The sequence below is a fragment of the Electrophorus electricus genome, chromosome 24, assembly GCF_041902795.1.
Source record: "Electrophorus electricus isolate QZ-2024a chromosome 24, ASM4190279v1, whole genome shotgun sequence".
In the NCBI taxonomy this organism is placed as follows: domain Eukaryota; kingdom Metazoa; phylum Chordata; class Actinopteri; order Gymnotiformes; family Gymnotidae; genus Electrophorus; species Electrophorus electricus.
The window spans coordinates 6,505,212-6,526,434 of NC_137520.1; the positions used below are offsets into that span (position 1 = coordinate 6,505,212).

Genomic DNA, 21,223 nt, shown 5'->3' on the forward strand with positions numbered 1-21,223 from the left:
TGAACCCATGCCGAAGGTTACTGAGTATGATGTGTGCTTGTTAGATACTGTAGATAGGTATGTATGTTTCTCTCGGTGTTTCCATTACTCTGGGCAGTCTTAAAACCCCTAAAAGGACACAACTCTCAAAGCACTTGCGACAGTTTTTCATTTTTCCTTTTTTTAATTGACTTTTTTTTTTTAACAAGATGGCATGCATCATCCCTGCATTCTTTGGCAAGCACAGTGGCTTGAGCATCAGGCTTGAAGACATGGCATGCTCTTTCCCACAGAGAAAGAGACGGACTGCTTTTTATGTCCCAGTCTGGATGACCAGCCTGAACTCTGACTTTCCAATAAAAGAGAAAATTGAAGAGAGAAAGAGTGAAAAAAAGGAACACTCCATTAACAAGGGAAACATCGGTGTGGGCAGTTACTGCGTCGTTTCTTAGCATCTTGGCTTAATGAGTCCTGCTGTACTAGGGTCACAGGACCACTGTGGTCTGAATGGTTTACACAGTGCTAAGGCCAGTGAAGACAATAAGTCTGGCAATGTCCACGCTCTATCCACAGGTCCTAGATCTGTACGAGTATCCCCAGCACACTGGGCCTTTGCCTGGCCAGCCTATCAGTGGTGTTTAACGAGGCACAGGGTAAAGAAAACAAAGCCAGAGGCTTGAAGTCGCTAGCGAGCGTCTTTGGAAGCAAGCCTCCTGTTTTAGTCTGTCTGCGTCTCTACTATAAACAATGGCTTTTCCCACATGGCCCATGGGAGATGGGTTTTAGGATTTCTGAAGGTTTTGGCACTCCTGAGTGTAAAAAGCCAAGATCGACACACCCGATCTACTTGAAAGCACCACTTCCCCATAGTTCCTTCACCATCCAAGCAGCCTCAAGGTTGGGTTTGTTTGAGCCTGTGTGGGTTCTGCGAGTCTCTACCTCTGCAGTACAGCGGGGAAGGCTAGGGTTTGAGTGAAGGAAAAGACCATAATCATAGCTCAGGGATAAATGGAAGGATTCTATGGAAAATGTCAATTTCTTCTCCAAACTAGGGAGTTTAAAAATGTTGGGTTGTGTCAAAAAAATGTGTTATGCCACATGTACTGTACATGAAGATTAAAGATTTTTATTGCACTCTATTTTCTTAAAAATAAAAGTTGTATCGTTGATTTTTTTCCATGTGTAACTTTGTTGTAAAGAATGCTATCCTCACTGCAAAGCATATGTTGCAGTGTTCTCTAGACAGTTGGTACATTTTCCTTGCTTGCATATGCATGCATCTTAGAAAAAATTATAGTGCATTCCTGCCCTGCTTGGTATTTCTACCTAATTAAAATAAGAATTATTCTTAATTAGAATAATTCTTAATTGTTATTTATTTTTATTAGGAATATTCGTAATTGTTTAGCACCATAAACAGATTTGGATGGCAGGGTTGTCTCATGGGTTACCCAAAAGAGATCACCAGGACTCATGGTAAAGCAGTGTGGCCAAACACTTCACACCTTTATCAATCGGTGTCCATGAGACTCAGAGGTTGCCAAATTGAGGGAGGAAATATGCTCCCTTTAGCGTTGGCTCTTCTTGGGTCCCTCCCACTGAAGCTGGTAAAGCACAGGGCTCACTTTGCGATGGGGAATGCATCAGGCCTTTTGAAGTAAAAAAAAAACAAACAAAAAAAAACTCCGGTCACAGGAGGTGGGGCTGGGGTGCAAGGATACTTGCGCTACATTTAAATTCTGATTAAAAGGTCAGAATAAACTCTACTAGGGCGAGATTTGTACAAACCTGCACGATGTTTTCTGTCTCTCTTTTTTTTTCTTTTTTTTTTGAGTGGTTTGTATACTCAAGAATATGAATTAAATATGAATTGGGCATTTGAACTCATCACTCAATTTTTGCATCATAAGGAATGATAAGGGGGAAGAGTCAGTGGAGTCGGTGATGCAAACTAAAACTTCCACTGGGCCACACAAAGGGACTTATGGTGATGCTTTGCAGTACTCACTTATGGATTAATACAATGGGGCACAGTCACACATGGAAACAATACTGCACGCATATACATGACTGGTACAGGAAGAACAATAGCTATAGTATTAATGTTATATGGGAAAAAAAAAAGATTTATTTATTTTTTGTTCGTTTGTGTATATTGTTGCTGTAACTTTTAATTATGTGTAAGTGATACACTTTTTGTGAATTATTCTGCCCATGCATTTGTCTAGGCTAAACTTACTGTAATTCGGTGTAGGTTTTGTCCATCCAAATGTAACAATGTTTGGTGTGTTAAAAATTAACGTAGTAACATAATTCTGTGAGTCAGACTGTAATGTTTTTTTTTTTATCAAAAAATTATTAAAATGGTTGAATTTTTACTTTTGTAATAAAGTTGCCCCTTAAAACAAAATGTGTTCCTAATTATGCAATTTACAAAGTATTACTTTTTGTATTTACATTTTGAAACTTTTAGCATGTACAATGTATACCAAGTTTACAAACGCATGGTATGTAGACATAGTTCAGATTACCTGATACATGGACCCAATATCCAGACCTTTTTTATTGTTTACAACTTTCATTTAATATAAATCCACCCTGCTTATAGCTAAATAAATGGAAACACGTTATTACTACAGCAGGTGATAAAATGGTCGCAGTGGTAAATAGATCGCCATGATACATTACTTCGTGGGAGCGCACGGCTGAATCCTAAAGCGTCTTTAGACGTAAACGGGAAAGACCTGCTGATCTGTGGCGACGCGTTTGACGTTACAAACAGGCTAACGAAACGACGCTTTAAGAGCCGTTTTAACGGCGTGCGCGAAGTGTGAACGTGTCCGCCTGTTTTTCCTTTTTCGCTCGTACCGGCCGGCAAAGTCGTGCAGACACACCTCCCGCCAGTCGACAAAAACTGGCCTGACGTTCTCCGAACCATCCAATCGGCCGCCGACTTTCGGTGGCCGCGTGCCAAAATAGAATGTTTACCTTCGTCGAAGGGCCAATGGGAATCAATGGGAGGCGGGGCAAGGCTAAGCGGCGCAGGGGGAGTGGGCGTGGCATCGGTTCGTGGGGGAGAGAGAAAAGCAAAACAATCGTTTCTTCCCCCACCGGCTGCTCTCGGGGCGTTGGAGCGAGGCGCTGCAATTTACGGGGGTCGTTGCAGCAGCAGGGAATTTGTGATCAGGACAATCGCGTTAAATGCATCTTGCCTCCCCCGGGACCTTTTATAAAGTTGATCGAGAAACCTTTGCATTCTTTCTTTAGTTCTGCTTGAAAAACAAATGACTTCCAAGCGCCTCCTCGACGAGTCTGCAGGCGGTGTGAGAGTCAGTAGCGCCGCAGTTCAAGCCGGTAACGTCGCGCTTACAGGGCACTGCATCAGATACGGCGGCGGTGTCACGGCCATGGACTGCGGAATAACGTCGGCGAGAAGGAAAGGACCCATGACGGTAGATGGGTTCGACACGAAAATGCTGGACAAGGGCTCTCTGCAAGATCCTGGCAAAGCAAATCCTCTCGGCGGAAATCACTTCGCCTCTGGAAGAGAGAAGCACCACAATAAGAAGAAGGTAAGTAGTGCTGAGTAAAGAGATACCGGCATGGCTGTGTTTTAGACGTTTTCTTTTCAGCCGGCTGAAACATTTTAGGCCCGTATCGGTGTGGTGTGCAGTAGGTTGATCTCGAGTGCGTTTGGCGTTTTTCTCTAAACTGCGTGTTGCACTCAGGAAATGCAGGAAAAGTAAAACGTTATTATTATTTTTTTACTATCAAGGGTAAAACGTTTACAGTTTTTCTTCGGCGACAATATGGGAAAGTTGCAACTGTTATGCGTTTATTTTAAGATGGCGACTTATGCATGCTTGAAAGTTTGAAGAGCGAGAGAAGAGGGCCGGACCGTCTCGCGCTCAAGCCCAGGCTCGCTCCCTCCCCTCTAGCGCGAGCTCAGCGCGAGCTCAGTGCCGGCCGGGGCGCGTTGGCTGCGGCTGCACAGGAAGAGCGGAGAGAATTTAGTCTCCAGCTAAACAAAATATGCTGCAACAAAGTGGCAGACAGTGTGTGTGTGTGTGTGTGTGTTTTTTTTTTAAAGGCATTTAAAGCCTAAAAGAACTATGCGTGCTGCTGCAAGTTTGCAAAAAAAAAAAAAAGTGCTGTTTCGTAATGTGCGCGAAGGGGGTTATGGTGGCCTGCTGGAGGCGTCACGCCCCCTCCAACAATCTCATGGAAGAGTGTGTTGATTTCATTAGCTGATAAACCAGAGTCGCCCACATGTCACCCAAATGCTGCCATAAGAGTTTTGTTTCTCCTGGTTTTATTTGAAAGATTTGGATTTTAAAAGAACTATTTGTTAAAAGGTTATCACAATTGTCACTGTGAGAGAATTCGCAGAAATGAGAACAGAATGAATGTTTAGGCTTGACAGATGGGATGTTGTGTTTATTTTGGGGTGGGTGCACTCATGTCTCCATCGGGGTGTGTCAGCAGGCTTTTCGGTTCCATCTTGAAGCCGGTAGTTGAAACAGCCACATGCCCTGAACTGAAAGTCCTGTTTTTGCAATAACAGCTCGTGCCTTAAATACATCAACAAATATTAAGGGTTTGTAATAGAACTGACCGAGGGCCTGAACTTGGGGAGGCGTTTGTCCAAGCCTCGTTGTCAAAAGGTTGGTGAGCAAGCCTCAAATGGGCCACTGTGTGACTCGTTTCCTCCTCCTATTTGCAGCACAGCCACTGCAAATACTGTTATTTCTCAACCAGCAGTCATTTCTGATCCTGCAATTTTAACGTTTGAGGACTGATTGGTTTTGAAATTGCAGTTGTGGCTCAGATATATGGCACTGGTAAAGTATTCGATCGATGCTTTGCTATATGTTTATTTGTTGATTGATTGATCGATTGACCTCAGATGGGCTGTGCCGGTGAGGAGGACGAGAGAGAAGTGCCCCCTGCTGTGGTCCTGAAGAGAGGCAGTCCCACACACCGCCAGACCCTGAACGGGCAGAGGCAAGAGAACCATGTGCACTTGGAGTGCGTGGCGTTATTGCGGAGGAGCCAGGAGCCGAGGTGCCGACCACCGTCACGCGTTGCAGACCCCTCCCCCGACGAGCTCCATGCATCCTCCCACATCCCCGTTCCTCGCAACAGGTAAGCTGTGATGAATAGCTGGCTGTTCCCAGGCGATACAGCGGTGTCATTTAGCCAGTTGCTTTGCATCATGGGATATGGAATATAAAGTTTGAAGGGTAATGGTACAGCAGTAGCTGCACGGTATGCATTTACATGGTGTAGTGTGGTGTAGTCTTACATACTGTGTATTGTACAGTATGAGCTAAAACAGAATGGGTATCGTGAACATGTGTGGTGTAATATAAGGCACAGTGCAAAATTGTAAATGTCCCATGGTGTTGAATGTGTCCTATAAAGTTACATTTGCTTCCACACAGTAAATTAGCATCAGCAACTAAACACTGGTTATTTTCTCCTTGTAGTATGAACTTTTGTGTTATGTAATCATATGGTGCAGTATGAATTGTTTGTGATGTGAGTGTGTGAAATTAATAGAATTTAGAGCGTGGTATAGATTGAGTCATTTAGAAGGGAAACTATTATTTAGTATGACTCACACTACAGAGTAGCATCTTGTTGGTTTCAGGGTGTAATTATCTTTGTACTGTAATTGGTTGATCTTCAAGGAGAAGAAGGAAATCTCTCATGTGTCATTTTCTTTGGCTTTACCATATTCATTGATGCTTTTGCTAAGTTTATTCTCAATGCCTGGTAGGATGAGATGCTGTTTGACTGGTGATATGCTGTTAAATTTGGAATGGGCTTGTTCTGTCCAGTCAGGCACTGGTTTGGTTTTATACCAAGGACACTATGCTCCTTTTATTACAAAAAAATACCTTTATAAATGATTTTTAACAGACAAACTTGTATCAGCAGTGTGGTACCCTGTGTTGCCTAGTGTTGTCCTGTGTTACTTAGTGTTGTCTTGTGCTACCTGCACTGCTTTCTTCCCATTGAAGATGCATTTGGCTTTTTATAATTTGATTCCTCTTGTATAGATTCTGAACAAATTCTTCAGTCAGAACAAGTCCATGAAAAAGTCTTGGTCACATAATTTGCTATTAGAAAGAGGCCTGGCCAGATTGAGATCTAGTCTCCACAAACCCTGACAATACCTGTTATACATTCCTCCTCAATGTAGCTAACACTGTCATGGTGCAGGTATGAACTGAGTTTGAGGAGCGCAGAAAAGTCTGAGTTCACACTCTGCTGCTGCCATGTTCTCGTCGTTAAATGAATGCAGGGATGTCTGTCATGCCATCAGTAAATATGTATTTATATGGAAAAAGAAACTCAGTGGGGTTTTTTGGGGGGTTTTTTTCCTGTTCAGTTAATTTAACTGGCATTATGACCTTTAATTGCTCAAACACTTAGTCATATAGTCATACGGCTCCTATAATCAGAAACACAGCTTTTGGATGGAAATAAAATCACATCCATCATCATTTACTTATTGTAGTCTGTCACAGCCCCTTTATATTCATACTTGTAATTTTGTGTGATATCTGCGATTACCGGGCCTAGTAAATGTGTAATCTGGTGTAACCTGCTGTGTCTGTAACACTGGTGTGTTTGTGTGGGCCAGTTTTCTGTCTTTAACTCTGTGTGGGAGGAAGGAGACAGCCTAGCAATAGCCCCTCCGGCACCTCCTCCGCCCCGCTGCGTTCTTTAATCCCACAAAGATGTCACTTTTTTCTCTCCCGTTTTCCTGTTCTCCTCCCATTCCGTATGTAATCTAAGTGATAACCTGAGGCGAGGCCGCCACCTCCCCGCGGCGGTCTTTATTGCCGACCTGGGTCAGGGGCACTCCGGGGGATGCTGCAGAAGATGTGGCTACTTCAGAAGACATAGTGGCACTGAAATAAAATCTCTCTGGCCAGCATTTAAAATGTCATGGCTTTTTTTTTTTTTTTCCACGGTCGTCAGTTTTGATGAGCATTAATGAGATCACAGTTCAGGTAGCAGGCAGCAATAAGCATGAAAGTCTGCTCATTCACTGCCGGGACATCTTGTGTGTGTGTGTGTGTGTGTGTGTGTGTGTGTGTGTGTGTGTGTGGGTGTGTGGGTGTGTGGGTGTGTGGGTGTTGAAATTGTGAATTGGAGGACCGGTTACTTATTAACCACATCTACTGAAGGAGCAAGTTCAGACACATGACAACTGAAAGGACCATTTTGAAGTGGGTTTTGACAATGAACTAAGTCAATTGATCGCATTTATCATCTTGCGTCAGCTAAAACGTCCTTTGCCTGAGAAATGTCGAGACACGGCTTGCTCATGCCTCCATTTTCTTAATATGCTTATTTCATTTTTAATTTGAGAGATCACTAAGGGCTGCTATGTGTACGTATGGATCAGTTATGATGTTATTGCAAATGTTGTGCACCACAGAGTACTAATGCACGTTGCAGAAATGTAAATGTTTATCCTGAAACCTTGAAACTTAGCTTGATGGCTCAGAAGAGTTTATAAATTCATGCAAATCACCTAGAAAGATAAACAAATTTGCTGGCCTGTACTGACATTGTCACAGACAAACAGGCCAAAATTAGCCAAAATAAAATGGCAGCCACACTCCACCTGTCTTTTATGACCGTTGCGGTGTCCCCTGCCCACTCCTCCATCCGCTACGCACATGGCACGTTTTATTTCTGATGGACCGCCGTGTTTCCGTTTCTGTCAAGCACGTTCTCTTTGCACAGAGCTCTACCTTTATACAGTACAGATAACATACCATAGTACCTGAACACAGCCTGAGTTCTACAAGTGGACTGTGTGCATCTGATAGTTTGATTGTCACAATTTTTAACCAGTTATTCAGGTGGAAGTGGGTATCTCTTTTGAGCTGCCACGGTAGAAGGTAATTTCGGATCTGGCTGTCAGAGCGACATGCATGACGGAATTTGTTCTGGATCTAGACCAAAAAACACTTTCAGAGTCTGTAACCGGATCAATTGCATCTTCTGGGACCATAAGGTATGTCAGTGTCTCCTGGGATTATCGCTCACATCCATAGATTTCGGTGCTACGTATGTGCGGTCAAGAAATAAGCGCTGGTGATTGGCCCCTGATAAGGGCTTTTGATTGGTCCACCAGGCAAGTCCAGACATGCCTGCAGCAAGCCCAGGCTTGAATATATTGTCCTCTGTCTGATCTACAATAAACGGAGACAGAAAAGATTGATTGAATGTGCAGGCAAGTTTCCCTTTTCGTTGTCAGACTTATTATATGATATACTGAAACACTTTAAAATAAATGTTATTTAAATACGTTGTGTACATTTTTTCTATATATAAATATCTATCAGAAAATGAAGGGGAAGTAAAATTATGTGTTGGTAATGGTTTCCCAGTGTACGAGTAGGTCTCCTTTTGTTTGACGTCACTTCCATTCTAGGAAAACAAACGGCCAACACACTCATCTTCAGATCGTGTTTTGATACCACCGGCCACGTCCAACTATCAACACTGTTCCCGACGTTAAGAACTCGGCCTTTACACACAGCCATCCAGAGAAAAGTTGGCATTGATTCTAGCAAAGCAGCCATGGCAAAGGTACCATGGCACAAGTAGGATCGCACTTGAAATCTCCACTGTTTGCCGTACCTCTTAACTGCAGCCATAAGGTGACGGCGTTATAGCTGTGGCTTTCCCTGACAGTGACCCATAATATCACATAAAAGGTATTTATATCACATAAAAGGTAAGGAACCTGTGTTCTTGGAGATATCGGTCCAGACTTCTCTGACATGGAGTCTTGAACCAGCAGCGCGTCTCTTCCAGGAGAAACATGGCTCATTCTGCAAAGGAGTGCATTCAGAGATGGTTGGGGTCCACGAACCCTTCCCCCAGTGCCTGTCTCTCAATCTGGAACTCATTCTGTTGGCCCAGCTAACCTCCCCCCTCCCCCCCCAGCCCAACGGGCAGAACACAACCTCTAAAAGCCCTCCACCTCCAGTGCGCTGCATCAGGCCCCGTTTTGTTTACTGTTTCTGTGCACCTTGCTCGACATCACCAACGGCAGCAGCCGTCTCATCTCATCCATTTGTCCATGCAAATGCCTGCGTAAAATATGCATCGGTTCGGTGGCCCACCCACAACACGGATCTATTTATGGTCGGAGAGTGTATCCACAAATTTGTCCGTGTGAAATTCAAGGTTACGAATTAAGACCGTTAAGTGTACAGTGGGCAAACGCCTCGTCACTCAGAGCGCTAGAGGGTTGAGCGGCCTCCCACACGGAGGAAGACGCAAGGCGTCACTCCTGTTACCCTGGCAGCCAGCGTACGGAAATTCTTCACCTGTCAGTGAATCGTTCACCTGTCCCTGCTATCCCTGTTAGTAGTCAATGAGTGCTACAGACAGGAAGTTATAGACCGGTGAAAAAAGACCAGATTCTGATCCAATCATGGAAGTCATTAACTTTTGATTATATCTCATTTTGTTGATTTGACCATGAAGAATCAAAGCAAGCAATTTTCACGACTCAGGCATAGCTTAGCATGACTCTTTCCTGAACGAAACTGAAAGTTTCATAGCCTGTATTTTAGGCAACACCTTTTTTATGTTTATGGTTTAGTGGCTGTTTTTAATACCTTGTACCAAGAAAGTCCATAACCCAAACAATGAACCAGACAACTAATGAAATGTGTAACCCCTCCCTCTGGGCCATGCAGCCTATCAGCTCTGGAGATCCATCTCTGCTGATACAGCACTTTTCGAAAATGATATCTTTGACTGGCGGTTTGCCATTTTAAGAGACACTGTCTCTGTAAATTCATGCTCCTGTAAAAACAATTTATTGGGGGTTGGGGGTGGGGGTTAGTGTGTTGGTTCCACTGACCTATGAATTACTGTAGCTATACTTGCATCAAATCCTCACCCTTACCTCAACCACAGTAACCGAGGTTTCGGGTGTTTTATTTATTCAAGACATGGCTGCATTCAGCATAAAGAATATTTTTCCTCATGTGGTAGACTTTTATAGTTTTCCTCTCACTGTGTGAAGTTGGAGGATGCACTCCCCACCACACACACATTAACAGATAAATACAAATAAATTGACCGCAAGCAACTGGTGTAAAATGTATGACATCAAAGAATCAGCAAGTGAAAACATCAGGCCATATATATAATTTTTTTAAGCCCTCAGTCAGTTTTTTTTTTTTATTAAACCCTATTTGTAGACTATTTTACTAATTTGAAATAATTATGAAATTATGTTAATTTGAAATTATGTTAATGCGCTGTCATATAATTTAGCTTCTGACAAAAATGCTTGAAGGAAGTAAAATGATCTGCCAATTCAGCGGGGCAATTTCACTTGGCAACGGACTTAAAATATGTAAGAATATCTAGGGACATGTTGAATAATTCTATAATTATAATGTGATGGTTTCATTATAGCTTCATATTGAAGAATGTTAGATATATTGAGTGTCTTCAGGGTTAATATACGTGACGTGTATGAGTTGGCCAGCTGCACGGTGTCTGTGGAGGCAGACAGAAGCTCATGTAGCACTCAGGTGTGCAGAGAGCTTTTCGTTACTGACCAAGAGTTTCTTTAAAAAAGCCCCAGTTAACATTACCACGCATTCGGTGTAAATAATATAAGGGCAATAATGAGATAAGTAAGTAGTAAAGACGATGATCAGTAAATCTTATTATAAGATATTATAAAATTATATCTACTTCTCCTGCTTGCCTCACGTACACCAATACATTTTTTACTAATAGGCTATTTTGAGATTTTGGTGTTTAAAAGTGTTTGTAAAATATGTGGTGGGGACGGTGTTGGACAGGAACGTGCAACCACCAGAATGGGAACACGGCTGTTGTGCTGTGCTGTCATTTTTAAGACTGTACAAGAATCCACTAGAGTGTAACCTTAGGTGGCTCATTGCAGTTCACAGTTCTTACTAGACTCCCATATATCAGAAACGAATCCCTTAAAAGTCTACAGGGTGGGATGTTGGTAACCAACATCTCCTCCGACATCACCTTGAGCGTGTGCTTCGAAACCAGTGAGTTCTGTGTATGGGATGCAGGATCCTGCAAGGGTGTGCTGGCCTGCATGGTGGTGGTGGTCCAGGAGTTTTCTTTGGCTGTTGGAAACTGCGTTCTTACCTTCTTGATTATGAGACTCCACTTATTGTTCTGCTTCTTTTTTGTTTTTTTTGACCAGCCAGCGCAATCCGACCTGATTTGGCAGAGACTCTGTGAAGCGTGGGGTGTTGGGTAAACCGTGCACAACACCGTACTAGACTCCTTTTCCTGCCCTGCTCACGGTTCATCCATTTTTATTAAAAATATGATCCTTGCATTCCTTATAGCAAGGACCCGCCTGCAAAAATGAGCTCCATACTGGCACACAAGCAGTAACGGCCACAATTGTCCATGTTGGTCATCAGGCTTTTCCCCACACATTACTAATATGAGAGAGTGAATATATTAAATGCTTCTTAATCGATTATTATCATTCAGTAGAACAAATACTGATTAATATATCAGTGATAGCATGCATGCTTTTATACAAAACTGCAAAGAATAACTGAAGTGTGATTGGTGACCACAACCATGACTGATAAGCGAATGAGCATGAGGGCTTTTACTTGATTCCGCTGGACAAAACGCGTGCGGCTCACATGGAGAGCACCGCCCAACCGCACAGCCGAGAGGACGTGGAGAGCACCACCCAACCCTATCTGAACAGCACAGTTGATGCCCAGATTAGCAGCGAGGAGTTTATCAATTGTGGACAGGCTAAAGTTCACCAGGGCCCTATGACCTAATATGATATTAATGATATTAATACCTATCCAGGCAGCTGAAACATCCAGGTTTTTTTTGTTTTTTATTTTTGCACTCCGACGCTCCATTTTTCCAATTACGTGATGGCCAGTTACAGTATGTTCATGACTTGGGTCTCAACCAATAGTTGGAGATGCACTGCCCTAGAAAGTCAAATAACGCCTTTTAACATCTTAATAACAGATATTCAAAATCCCAACATTCTAGTAATCTCTGTCTCCTGTTTGATAAATTCTGAAATCTTGGGTGATTTTGTTGGGGTTTTTTTTAAGATAGAACATTAAATCCTGCATAAATATTGGCCGTGCCAATCTACTCCACAATGAATAAGCAGAAAAACCCCAGGAGATCTAGAATGCCTTTATTTCTGTTAAGTATGAGACTTAAAAGTTGCTCTCCCCAAGCACATCACTTTATGTAATCTTCATGGAGTGTGTATGTTGCAGGCCTAGACTAGCAACCCGATGGCCTTGTTGGCACCGGTCCCAAGGCAGTTAGCTGTGCCACATGCCTTTGGGAGCTTCTACCACCTAGGTGTCAGTGTGCAGTCCTGTACATCGTGTGCTTTGTGCGCTGAGGTAACGCTGGCAGCAAGCCTTTTTGTCTTCATCTTGAAGCCCCTAGATAATAACACATTTTTAACACGGTTTGGAAACAACGACCACTTTAATACCGTCACAGATTTAATTTGAGGGTATTCCCATATTAGGAAAGCCACAGTGGAATTAACACCCTTTTTTTTTTAAATACATAACACCTCCATTTAAGGGGACCAAAGGTAACTGGACAAATCAACGATTGAATAATTGAATAAAATTGTACATTCATTTGTTTTCACTTTTAATAGGTGGTGAATACTTTCCATGTAATGACCGCCTGAAGTCTCTTACCCATCGCCATCAGCAGACACTGGATAATCTGCCATGTCAGTGCTCTCATAAACTGCCTTTGGACTCTCTTTCCTATCCTGCTTGTTCTGGGGGGCTTTTTTTGCCTGTTCGGTCCTCAGTTAGACGCTGAGCATGCTCAGTAGGCTTCAGACCCAGTGACTCACTTTCCATTTCTTGGCCGCCAAAATCTGCAAAGTCACTTTGGAGCCACGACTGGTGCCATTACCCTGCTGTGCAGGGGCGTGTGATCCAGGGACGCCATCGGCAGTCCCCGTCCTCCTTAAGGAAAAATGAGCCAGTACCACTGGTAGCCATGCACGGATCATTCATAATAGATGCGCAGTTCTTCAAAGCCAATAGTCTGAAGCTTAGTCATGCTCGCCACTTTAGTTGGAAAAGTGCAGTACAGTATGGAGCCAAAACAACAAAAACAGACTTCTGTCCAATTACTTACAGGCTGCACCGCATATCTTTTTGTGTTGATGTTTTTCTGGAGCTGCGGTGTTTACTCATACAACTGGCACTTGTTCATATGCCTTTGTATAAAACATCCGCCGGGATAAATACAGCTGTGAGGAATACAGAAACGGAGGATATGAGGTAAAATGATATGCTGATATTTATATAGAAAGCAGATTATCAGTATTCGTGACATAATCCAGCCAAATACCTCAGAACTAAGCAGATGTTGCATCACCTTGCAGTAGATCCATGACCTGCAGCAACACCGCTGAGCCAACTATGGAATCATAGCAGGCTGCACAATAAAGGGATTCTTCCCCAGCAGGTTTTGGACCATACTGCTTGTGCTGCGAGTGAGCAGTGGTGAGACAATGGAGGGCGGAGCATGCCGCACTCAGCCACTCACTACTGTCTGAAGGTTTGATTGAAAGCATTTCATCTAATTACATGGAAATTCTAATATCCCCACACAGAAACTGCGGTCTCTCCTGTTTCTTTAGAAACCAATAATTTCATTTGAAACCGGCCAATTTTTGGAACCCAAGTCCTGTTCAAGCTGTGATCCATTAACCTCACGTTTACAGTTCTCCCACGGGCTGTTTTTAAGAACGGTGAGGAAGCGGGAGGCACACGTCAGCTGGAAGAACCTTATCCGTTTCTCGCTGAAATAAGTGGCAGTATCAACTGCCTTTGTGGAAGAAGCAACAGCTGCAGTTTCTCCCTTGATGTGCCTCTCCTCTTTCTCATCCCTATATTCCTCCCAACTTTTTTTTCTTTTTAAATTCTCCCTTTCCAGCTGAAAGGAGGCGTGCAAAAGCTCCCAAGAGCAATATTGTAAAGCGGTCGCTGGCTAGCTCGCCTCTCTAGTCTTTAATGCGTTTGGAATTCTGTATTCTCAGTGCCTTTCTCATCCTTTCCTCATCTCCGTGCATGATCCAGTGCCCAGTGCGTCCCTGCTCTGGGTCATGGCACCAGATTCAACTCCAATCCCAACAATATGAGAGCCCTTGCGAAGAATCAAGACCCTCCTTCTACTTATTCTCAGCCCTCGTGGAGACATGCATACATACGCGTGAACACACGGAGCTATAAACTGTGAAATCCCAGTGAAATCAATTTTCATATTCTCTGGCTTCTTAAGCAATCCCTCTAGAGAAGTCATTCTGCATAGCTGGCAGAAGACTGAACTGAGGCATGGCTTTCAAAGGGCAACAGTCTTTTTCTCCAAACAGTTTCCCTCTGGGATCAGGAAAGTTCTCCATCTCTAATTATCTATCTAAAGTTTATCTAACTAATATTTGCACAATGTGGTATGAGCTTTTTTTTTAATCTTTCACTTTTTTGCCCTTCTAGCTGTATGGTAATGGCACAAGCTGGTTTGAAGACGTTGGGCTGATCTGCTCTCTCTCGTGAACGGGTTAGGGTGGTTTTTCCTACATTTGCCTTCCGTCAGATTTGCTAACGTTGCACTTTAGCCTCCAACGTTTGGCCAGGTCTCATGCCTGTAGCGTGCTGCGCCATACATCCACCCGTACATCCGCCCGCACGGACTGGCACACGACAGGGTTCGAACATCACAGACGGTGTTTTTGATGCCGTGAGCTTGAAGCTCTGCTACCAAATAATGAAAACTTCACAGCTTGCCTGAGAAAGAAGCCAGCGTGTCTGTACATGTGTATACATAGAAATGAATGTAGCCTTATGCACTTGTGATTATGTAGTGGTGTGAAGAATAGCCATGATAGAAGGATAAAATTATTAAAATACCTACATTTAAAACTTACTAAAATAAAATATACACATAATAAAATGATGAATCAAAGCTAAGTTACAGCTTTCATTAAATTTACACTCCACACTACCCCTGGAGTACCCTGCCCAGTAAGTCTTTTCCACTTTCTTTGTATCATGCGTTTTCTCTGCCTTGAGCCATTTTATACGCTTATCAAAACTTGTCACTTTAATTTTTAAAGACGGTTAACGGTCATTGCAACAATGGGACTACACATACCTGCGAGGGAACCACCCACTTCAACAGGTTCCCTGGAGACGCACACTCCGGCTGCCCCAGCACAAACACAGTCGACACGCCACCGGCGTGTGAGACTCAGCACTCCGACACTGACACATGCTTCTGGGTTTGTACATGGACAGGGCACCACTAGTACTGGAGCAGTCAAATTACAGAAATATGTCAGTGAGCCACTGTGGTGTTATATAAACAGCACACAGAGCAGGCGCATTATATCAAATCATAACGTATTATGTATGAATTTATATTGTAACCACACAATTTTTTTTTTTTCTCTTATAGGAACAGGTTTTGTATGATATGATTTTTAATCATATAAACCCTGTCTTCGAAATATCGGGGCTTTTTTGTATGGAAATCACTAGAAGGATTGTGGCAGAAATGATATGACTGGTACTATTTAGCAAAACATCCTTGATGAAAATCCCCTGACTGGGATCAAATTCTGCTTAAAAGGGAAAGGTCTGTTTTCTGAAGCAATGATCCACACTTCTCTAATCTCTAGCACTTCCTTCCTATGAAACGGGCAACTTCTTCCCTTCATGATGTGTCTATATGATATGTTATTACATATTCCCTGGGAGATTTTTCTGATAACTCAAACTGAAAAATGGAAATCGAAAAAAATATCAAAATGTTCCTTTTCGAACCCCGTCCCCCTTCGGTAATGTGTGAATTTTGCTTTCCTTCCATGTAGATTTAGACAGATGTAGCCTGGTACAGGGGTGTTATCTGGCCAGCTATCACTACCTCCTTCCTTCCCACGCTGCCTTGGCTCTGAAGTCTTTGCGTTATCCATCGCGCTCTTTACAATGCTTCGCTGTCCTTATCATGACCGGATGTCACTGGTGCCGGCGCTGGGATGGGTTTCACACTATAAGTGGAGAAGATGCCCAGAGTTTGGGCCCACCGTGCCCTCTGATCAATGCCAACGTACATCCGACCGACCTGACTTTCTTTCTAATACTAACTTCTGCAGACACGAGACCTTCTGAGCATGCAGTTTGACCTCGGTGTGCACGTTAACCTGAACTTCATCAGACACGCTTAAATTTGGTTAAAACATCAACCGGTTTCCAGTTTCAAAAATGAGTCACAGTTATGTTGCTTTGAAGTTGAGGGCGAATTGGCCAGCGATGTTGCGCCATCGCAGTTCCAGACAGTTCTCTTTTTTTGTGTGCAAAAAATATCAAATTCTGAATGGGCCCGTGTTTGTGTTCAGATGTTCCGCCCTGCTTGTCGCTCGGTGGGATAGGAGGTCTCTGTTCCCGAGGTTTTTAGGGTTTCACGCCGGTTTAGGCCGGCACAGATCGGCTCCCATAAATAACGTAGGCCAATTGTTAGTGTGCACTGCACGGGATAATTGCATGACCCAAGGGGAGAGAGAAATGGAGGCATGAGGAGGAGGGGGGGGAAAGGTCGACCACATTTAGCTGGAAATAAAAATCCCGCTGAAACGGTTCTGGGAACCGGAGCGCCGGTTCCGAGATGTTCCCGCACCATACCGCGAGCGCCCAGACACGGCCACAAATACGGCATGCACTTCGATGCGGCGTGTTTTTGCATTTTCCTATGTTTTGGTCACGCTTTCCAGCTGCAGCTATTCTAGTTTCAGTTTGTCTTTTCGGACTCTGGAGACCTCTCTCTGGTCTCCTCAGCCTATGCAGAAGGGGCTTTGAGCTCGCTGCTGGGTGAGTAGAGAGGTTCTAGCGGATAACAAACATGGGAGAGGTGTGGGAAAAGTCCTGTCAGCATTTCAAGCCAGTATCTAGCCCTCCCAGTGCTGGTCACTTGGAGGTGGGCAGTTGGGAAGCGAAGGCCACACGGTCGGGAGGCTACCAGGCCGCAACTTTGAAGCGAAGCCCAGTTTTTACTGGGCCATTCCTCTGGATTAACGCCTTTTTTAACACCAAAGCTGACCACACATTATCGGTCCGCTGACGAACGTTGTTGAGCACTAGGATCTCACGCCATTTGTATCAACGCACTGGCTTTATCGTATACGTGTAACACTACACCGCACGGGTCATTATAGCAGGCATTAGCACTTCACATAACAACCGGTCCCAGAAAAACATTTAGTTGCGGTTTCTTTTCTGGCGTCCGGGCCATTTTGGTTCCGAGTGATGATCACGCGCGAGCAACCGTCGAGCACTTCCCTCTTAAATGAAATCTCTTCACGCCCTGATTTTTAAAAAAAACAACGACGACTCTTTTTTTTTTTTTTTTTTTTTTTTTTGCGTAAGGCGAAGGGAAAGCCTCACTCTGCTGAGTTTTTGGGCCAAAACTAAGTTCTGTTGAGAGGAGCGACTCTTCAAGCCAGCAGCCCCGTCGGTTGGTGAGGCGTCCCGTCACCGCCGGCTCTGAATGAGCACCACTCACTGACTCAGGCCATTCTTATCTTCCCACTGTTGTGTTTCGGGCATTTCACTGCTGAATATCGTTGCTGTCGAATTGAAAGTGACCAATGTCTGCCTGCAGTGTTTCGAGGGCATGTGTTTTTGTGTTTGTTTTTGTTTGTGTTTTGTCGTGCCTACGCCTTTGGTGTGGTAATTTCCACAAATCTTTTTTTGCCGTGTCGCGATTTGCTCCTTTCGTAGCAAAAGCAGCGCTCGCCATGATTCCAACAGCAGCTTTTCCCGGTGGACCCTCCCCGTTTAAAACGGGCTGGCGTGCACGTGCACTTCACTGGGGTGTTTTTCAAGTACGGCGAGTTCAGGGCGAAGAGCGCCCAAGTGCAACGCTGAGGTCCTCTTGGCCGTGTTGTCCTGAAGGTCAACAGGTCACCATTCCTCACGGAGCACTGTGTCTCAGCGTCCAGCATGAAGGAACGTCTGTGCTGAATCTAGAAATTGCACAAAAGACACTGTGTGGTTGTGTGGTGTTTGATTTTTAAATTTTTTAGTCCTACTCCTCCTTTCACTCTCTTTTCAGTCCTCTCTCTCTTTCCCTTTCTGTAGATTCTGTGGTTTGACAACAGTACCATTTGTGTTCAGTTCAGCTGTTTTGTCTCGCATGTTTTATACTTTTTTTTCTTTTTTTTTTGTCTGGCCACCATGTTTACGCACTCAGGCTCTCAAAAGCCGCATGGAAGAGCCAGCAGCACTCTCAGAGTGTTCACGTCATTCGCACATTTTGTCTCTCGGTGCTCGATGCATAGACATGTGATATGCAGTGACCCACTTTTGTAGTCAGAGAGGCAGGCAGAGAGAAAGTGATGTCTTCCTGTCTAATTATTACCAAATAAAAGTCACTCCGGATTAGCCATCAACTGACACCACAAATATGATTACTGCTTTATAGTCTATCTGTCTGTCTGTCTGTCTGTCTGTCTGATCAGTATTGTAAGTCCTTCTGCCTTGTACATATTTCGCTTTTATTAAATCCCACAGATGCCAGCAGGTGGTTGGAAAAGGGTTAAAGAGCATCTCCTTTAAAAAAGGATCCTGGATAAGATCAGGACTCCATTACACCATTCCAGTTCAAACACCTCCATCATGTTGTTCATGGCTTTACAACATTTAAATTCCAAATGTGATCCAGTAAACAAAGGCAAAACCTGAGAGAGTACATAAAAGAAGAGAGAAAGCAGAATCTGTTTCAATTTGATGGAGTGCCTCAAACTCTGGATCAAATCTCAGCACCACATGCATATAGAATTTGATTACATCTGGGAAGAGCTGTGTAGGCCTCCACCCCACCCCCGCAAACGCAAAACTCCTCTCAGTGTCTCCTGTTCCCTCAGACTTTTACCTCAGGCCAAATTAAGCTGTACAACAGCATGGATTTTCTATACGCTGTTACAACACGTACCGCAGTACAGCTGTTCATAGAAGTTCAGCAGTGCGCAGTTGCAGCCTGACACGACGTTATGTAAGCCTGAACGTTCTAACTGACACACGGGCTTTAGTCTTGCACCCAAGGGAACTATTACGTGTGTTGTGCGACTCTTCAGAGCGCTGTGAACTCCAATGCCACCCAGGTAGCGCCAGCCACGAGACCCGAGCCATGGATCGCTCCCTCAAAATGTGCCGTGCCGAACACCAAAACGTCAACCACCGGGGAAGGGGAGACCTTGAGGATGGAGCGCTAGGGCAGGGCACCGAGGTGGGGGTCTGCATGTTATCCTCCACCTGTAAGGCTTGTGGTGGTGGTGCTGTTTTGTTTGCTAGGTAGGGTGTTTTTTCTGTGGCTACCTGAAACGGCTGATTCAGGTTAACATATTTTAGAACGTTCTGATAGCCCGACATCGAATAATGGTGGCATTTACCTCCGGTGCGTGTTCATTGTTACCACGCTTGGAAACTTTCTCCTTTCTTTGTCTTAGCTCTGCCACTAAATTTGGACGCATTGAGGAAGTGGTGTGTTTGTGGCTGCATGTTTCTGGGTTTGAGTTTGAGTGTGTGTGTGTGTGTGTGTGGGTATGGGTGTGTGTGTGGGTGTGTGGGTGGGTGTGTGTGTGTGTGCATACACAAGCACTAGAGCACGTGTGCTCCTGGGTGCGTGCGTACCTTCAATCTCGTATGCGATCGTATACGACCCAGAACTCCTCCGCCAGTGCAAGCCTTCCGTTTTCTTGCCGTCTTCGTGACCGGTCGTTCTCTGGCCGTAGGTGACGGAGGGGTCGGGTGGGGCAAAGCGGGAAACTCACGGCTGGAAGCAGACTCGCTCTTTTCTGCGCCCTCCGCTTTTCCTGCTTGACGTCTGGCTTTTATGGGGTTCACAGGTCGCGGGCCGGCTGGGCGGGGCAGTATTGGTGGGAGGTCCAGACGCTCGTGCGCAGCGACTGGTGGCCAGAATGCAGAACGGCTGAGTGTCAACCCTTTCCCAGAATTTACGAGGAATGCAGCTTGGATGAAATTCTGTCGGTTTAGCCATTTTCTCCCCATTTGAGATTTTTAAGGCCTCTTTTAAACCCTCCTTCCCAACGACTGTGTCAGAGTGTTCAATATTAGAAGCCACAAATTCTGTTATGTGACAAGAAAGATCTCTGAGAGAAAGTGTATGCCGTCCTGGAGGAGCAGGGCTTTGTTCTGCTTTAAGGCCAGCGTGATGTTTACAGCCTGAGTGACTTACATAAGGCGATTCAGCATTCTTAATGTTGCACACTAGAGACTGATACTCTCTTGTAAACATAGTGGCAATCCAGCCCACTCCAGCGTGTGTGTGCGCGTGCGTACGTGTGTACGTAAGCGTGTGCGTGTGCGGACTGCGGAATGGGATTACATAACATGGTGGCAATAGGCAGTGGGGGAAGGGGCTGCTATTATTGGAAGAAAAGCCAGCAGCTGAGAGAGCGAGAGAGAGAGATGAAAATCCAGCTAGAAGAATGAACAGTTGCATTGGGGCGTTACGATGGCTGACAAACAAGCGCAAGAAAGATCTGGTGAGAAACAGGGAGGCGTGGAAGACAGAGAGAGTGAGACGTGCGGAGTGGTAGACGGAGAGAGTGAGACGTGCGGAGTGGTAGACGGAGAGAGTGAGACGTGCGTGTGGAGCACTAGCCGTGTGCTGTGTCTCTCAGGCAGGTCTGAAGCCTCTAAGCCTGGAGATGAGTCTGTGTGTTGAGTCAGCACCAACTCTACGTGCACACCGGAGCGGGAGGGTTGGAGGCAGGGAGGCAGAGGGAGGGAGAGAAGGAGGGAATGCTTAAGAAGAGAGAGATTGGTGGGGCTGAGGAGGCTTTGGTGGAGAACTGAAAGGTAGAGTGAAGGACAGGAGGAGACAAAAAAGAGCACAGCAGAGCAGACGCGCACGCAACAGCCATGAAAAAGAGATGTGTGCGTCTGAGCCCTGTTCCCAGATCAGCCCTTGATGGTCCACCCTGCCAGAGCTTCTCTACTGGACAGTAACAAAGCATTGGCATCAGGGATCCATTTCAGCTCGCAGAAAATAACCTCCCGCGCCTTTTCCGTCCACCTCGGGCTGACGGAGACGCATGTCGGCGCAAGATCACGTTTGATTTGCCGTTGCTTCTATAACGGTG

At 44.7% G+C, this 21,223-nt stretch overlaps 2 protein-coding genes and 1 long non-coding RNA gene across 8 annotated transcripts in view; 2 read left to right on the forward strand and 1 right to left on the reverse strand.

Moving 5' to 3' along the window:
- LOC113583110 (uncharacterized) overlaps positions 1-2,389 on the forward strand; it is a 31,177-nt gene extending 28,788 nt beyond the window's left edge. For all 3 annotated transcript variants that reach the window (XM_081707059.1, XM_081707061.1, XM_035522659.2), the window contains one exon: positions 1-2,389. This exon is cut by the window's left edge and continues 896 nt beyond it. The gene's annotated coding sequence lies outside the window, so the exon portion shown is untranslated.
- A 683-nt stretch (positions 2,390-3,072) lies between these two features.
- Positions 3,073-21,223, forward strand: part of slc2a4rg (SLC2A4 regulator) — a 40,384-nt gene continuing 22,233 nt past the window's right edge. For 2 of the 4 annotated variants that reach the window (XM_035522632.2, XM_035522633.2), the window contains exons 1-2: positions 3,074-3,551; positions 4,886-5,124. In XM_035522632.2, the coding sequence (XP_035378525.1) occupies positions 3,264-3,551; positions 4,886-5,124 (527 nt within the window). In that variant the 5' untranslated portion in view covers positions 3,074-3,263. Of the gene's footprint in view, positions 3,552-4,885; positions 5,125-21,223 lie in introns of all 4 variants that reach the window. The other 2 variants (XM_035522631.2, XM_081706674.1) reach the window with 2 other exon arrangements.
- LOC145653587 (uncharacterized) lies at positions 10,968-21,213 on the reverse strand. The gene is made up of 3 exons (XR_014119806.1): positions 19,749-21,213; positions 13,414-18,082; positions 10,968-13,312 (listed from the first exon to the last, which is right to left on the reverse strand). It is a non-coding gene; the product is annotated as an uncharacterized LOC145653587 (long non-coding RNA).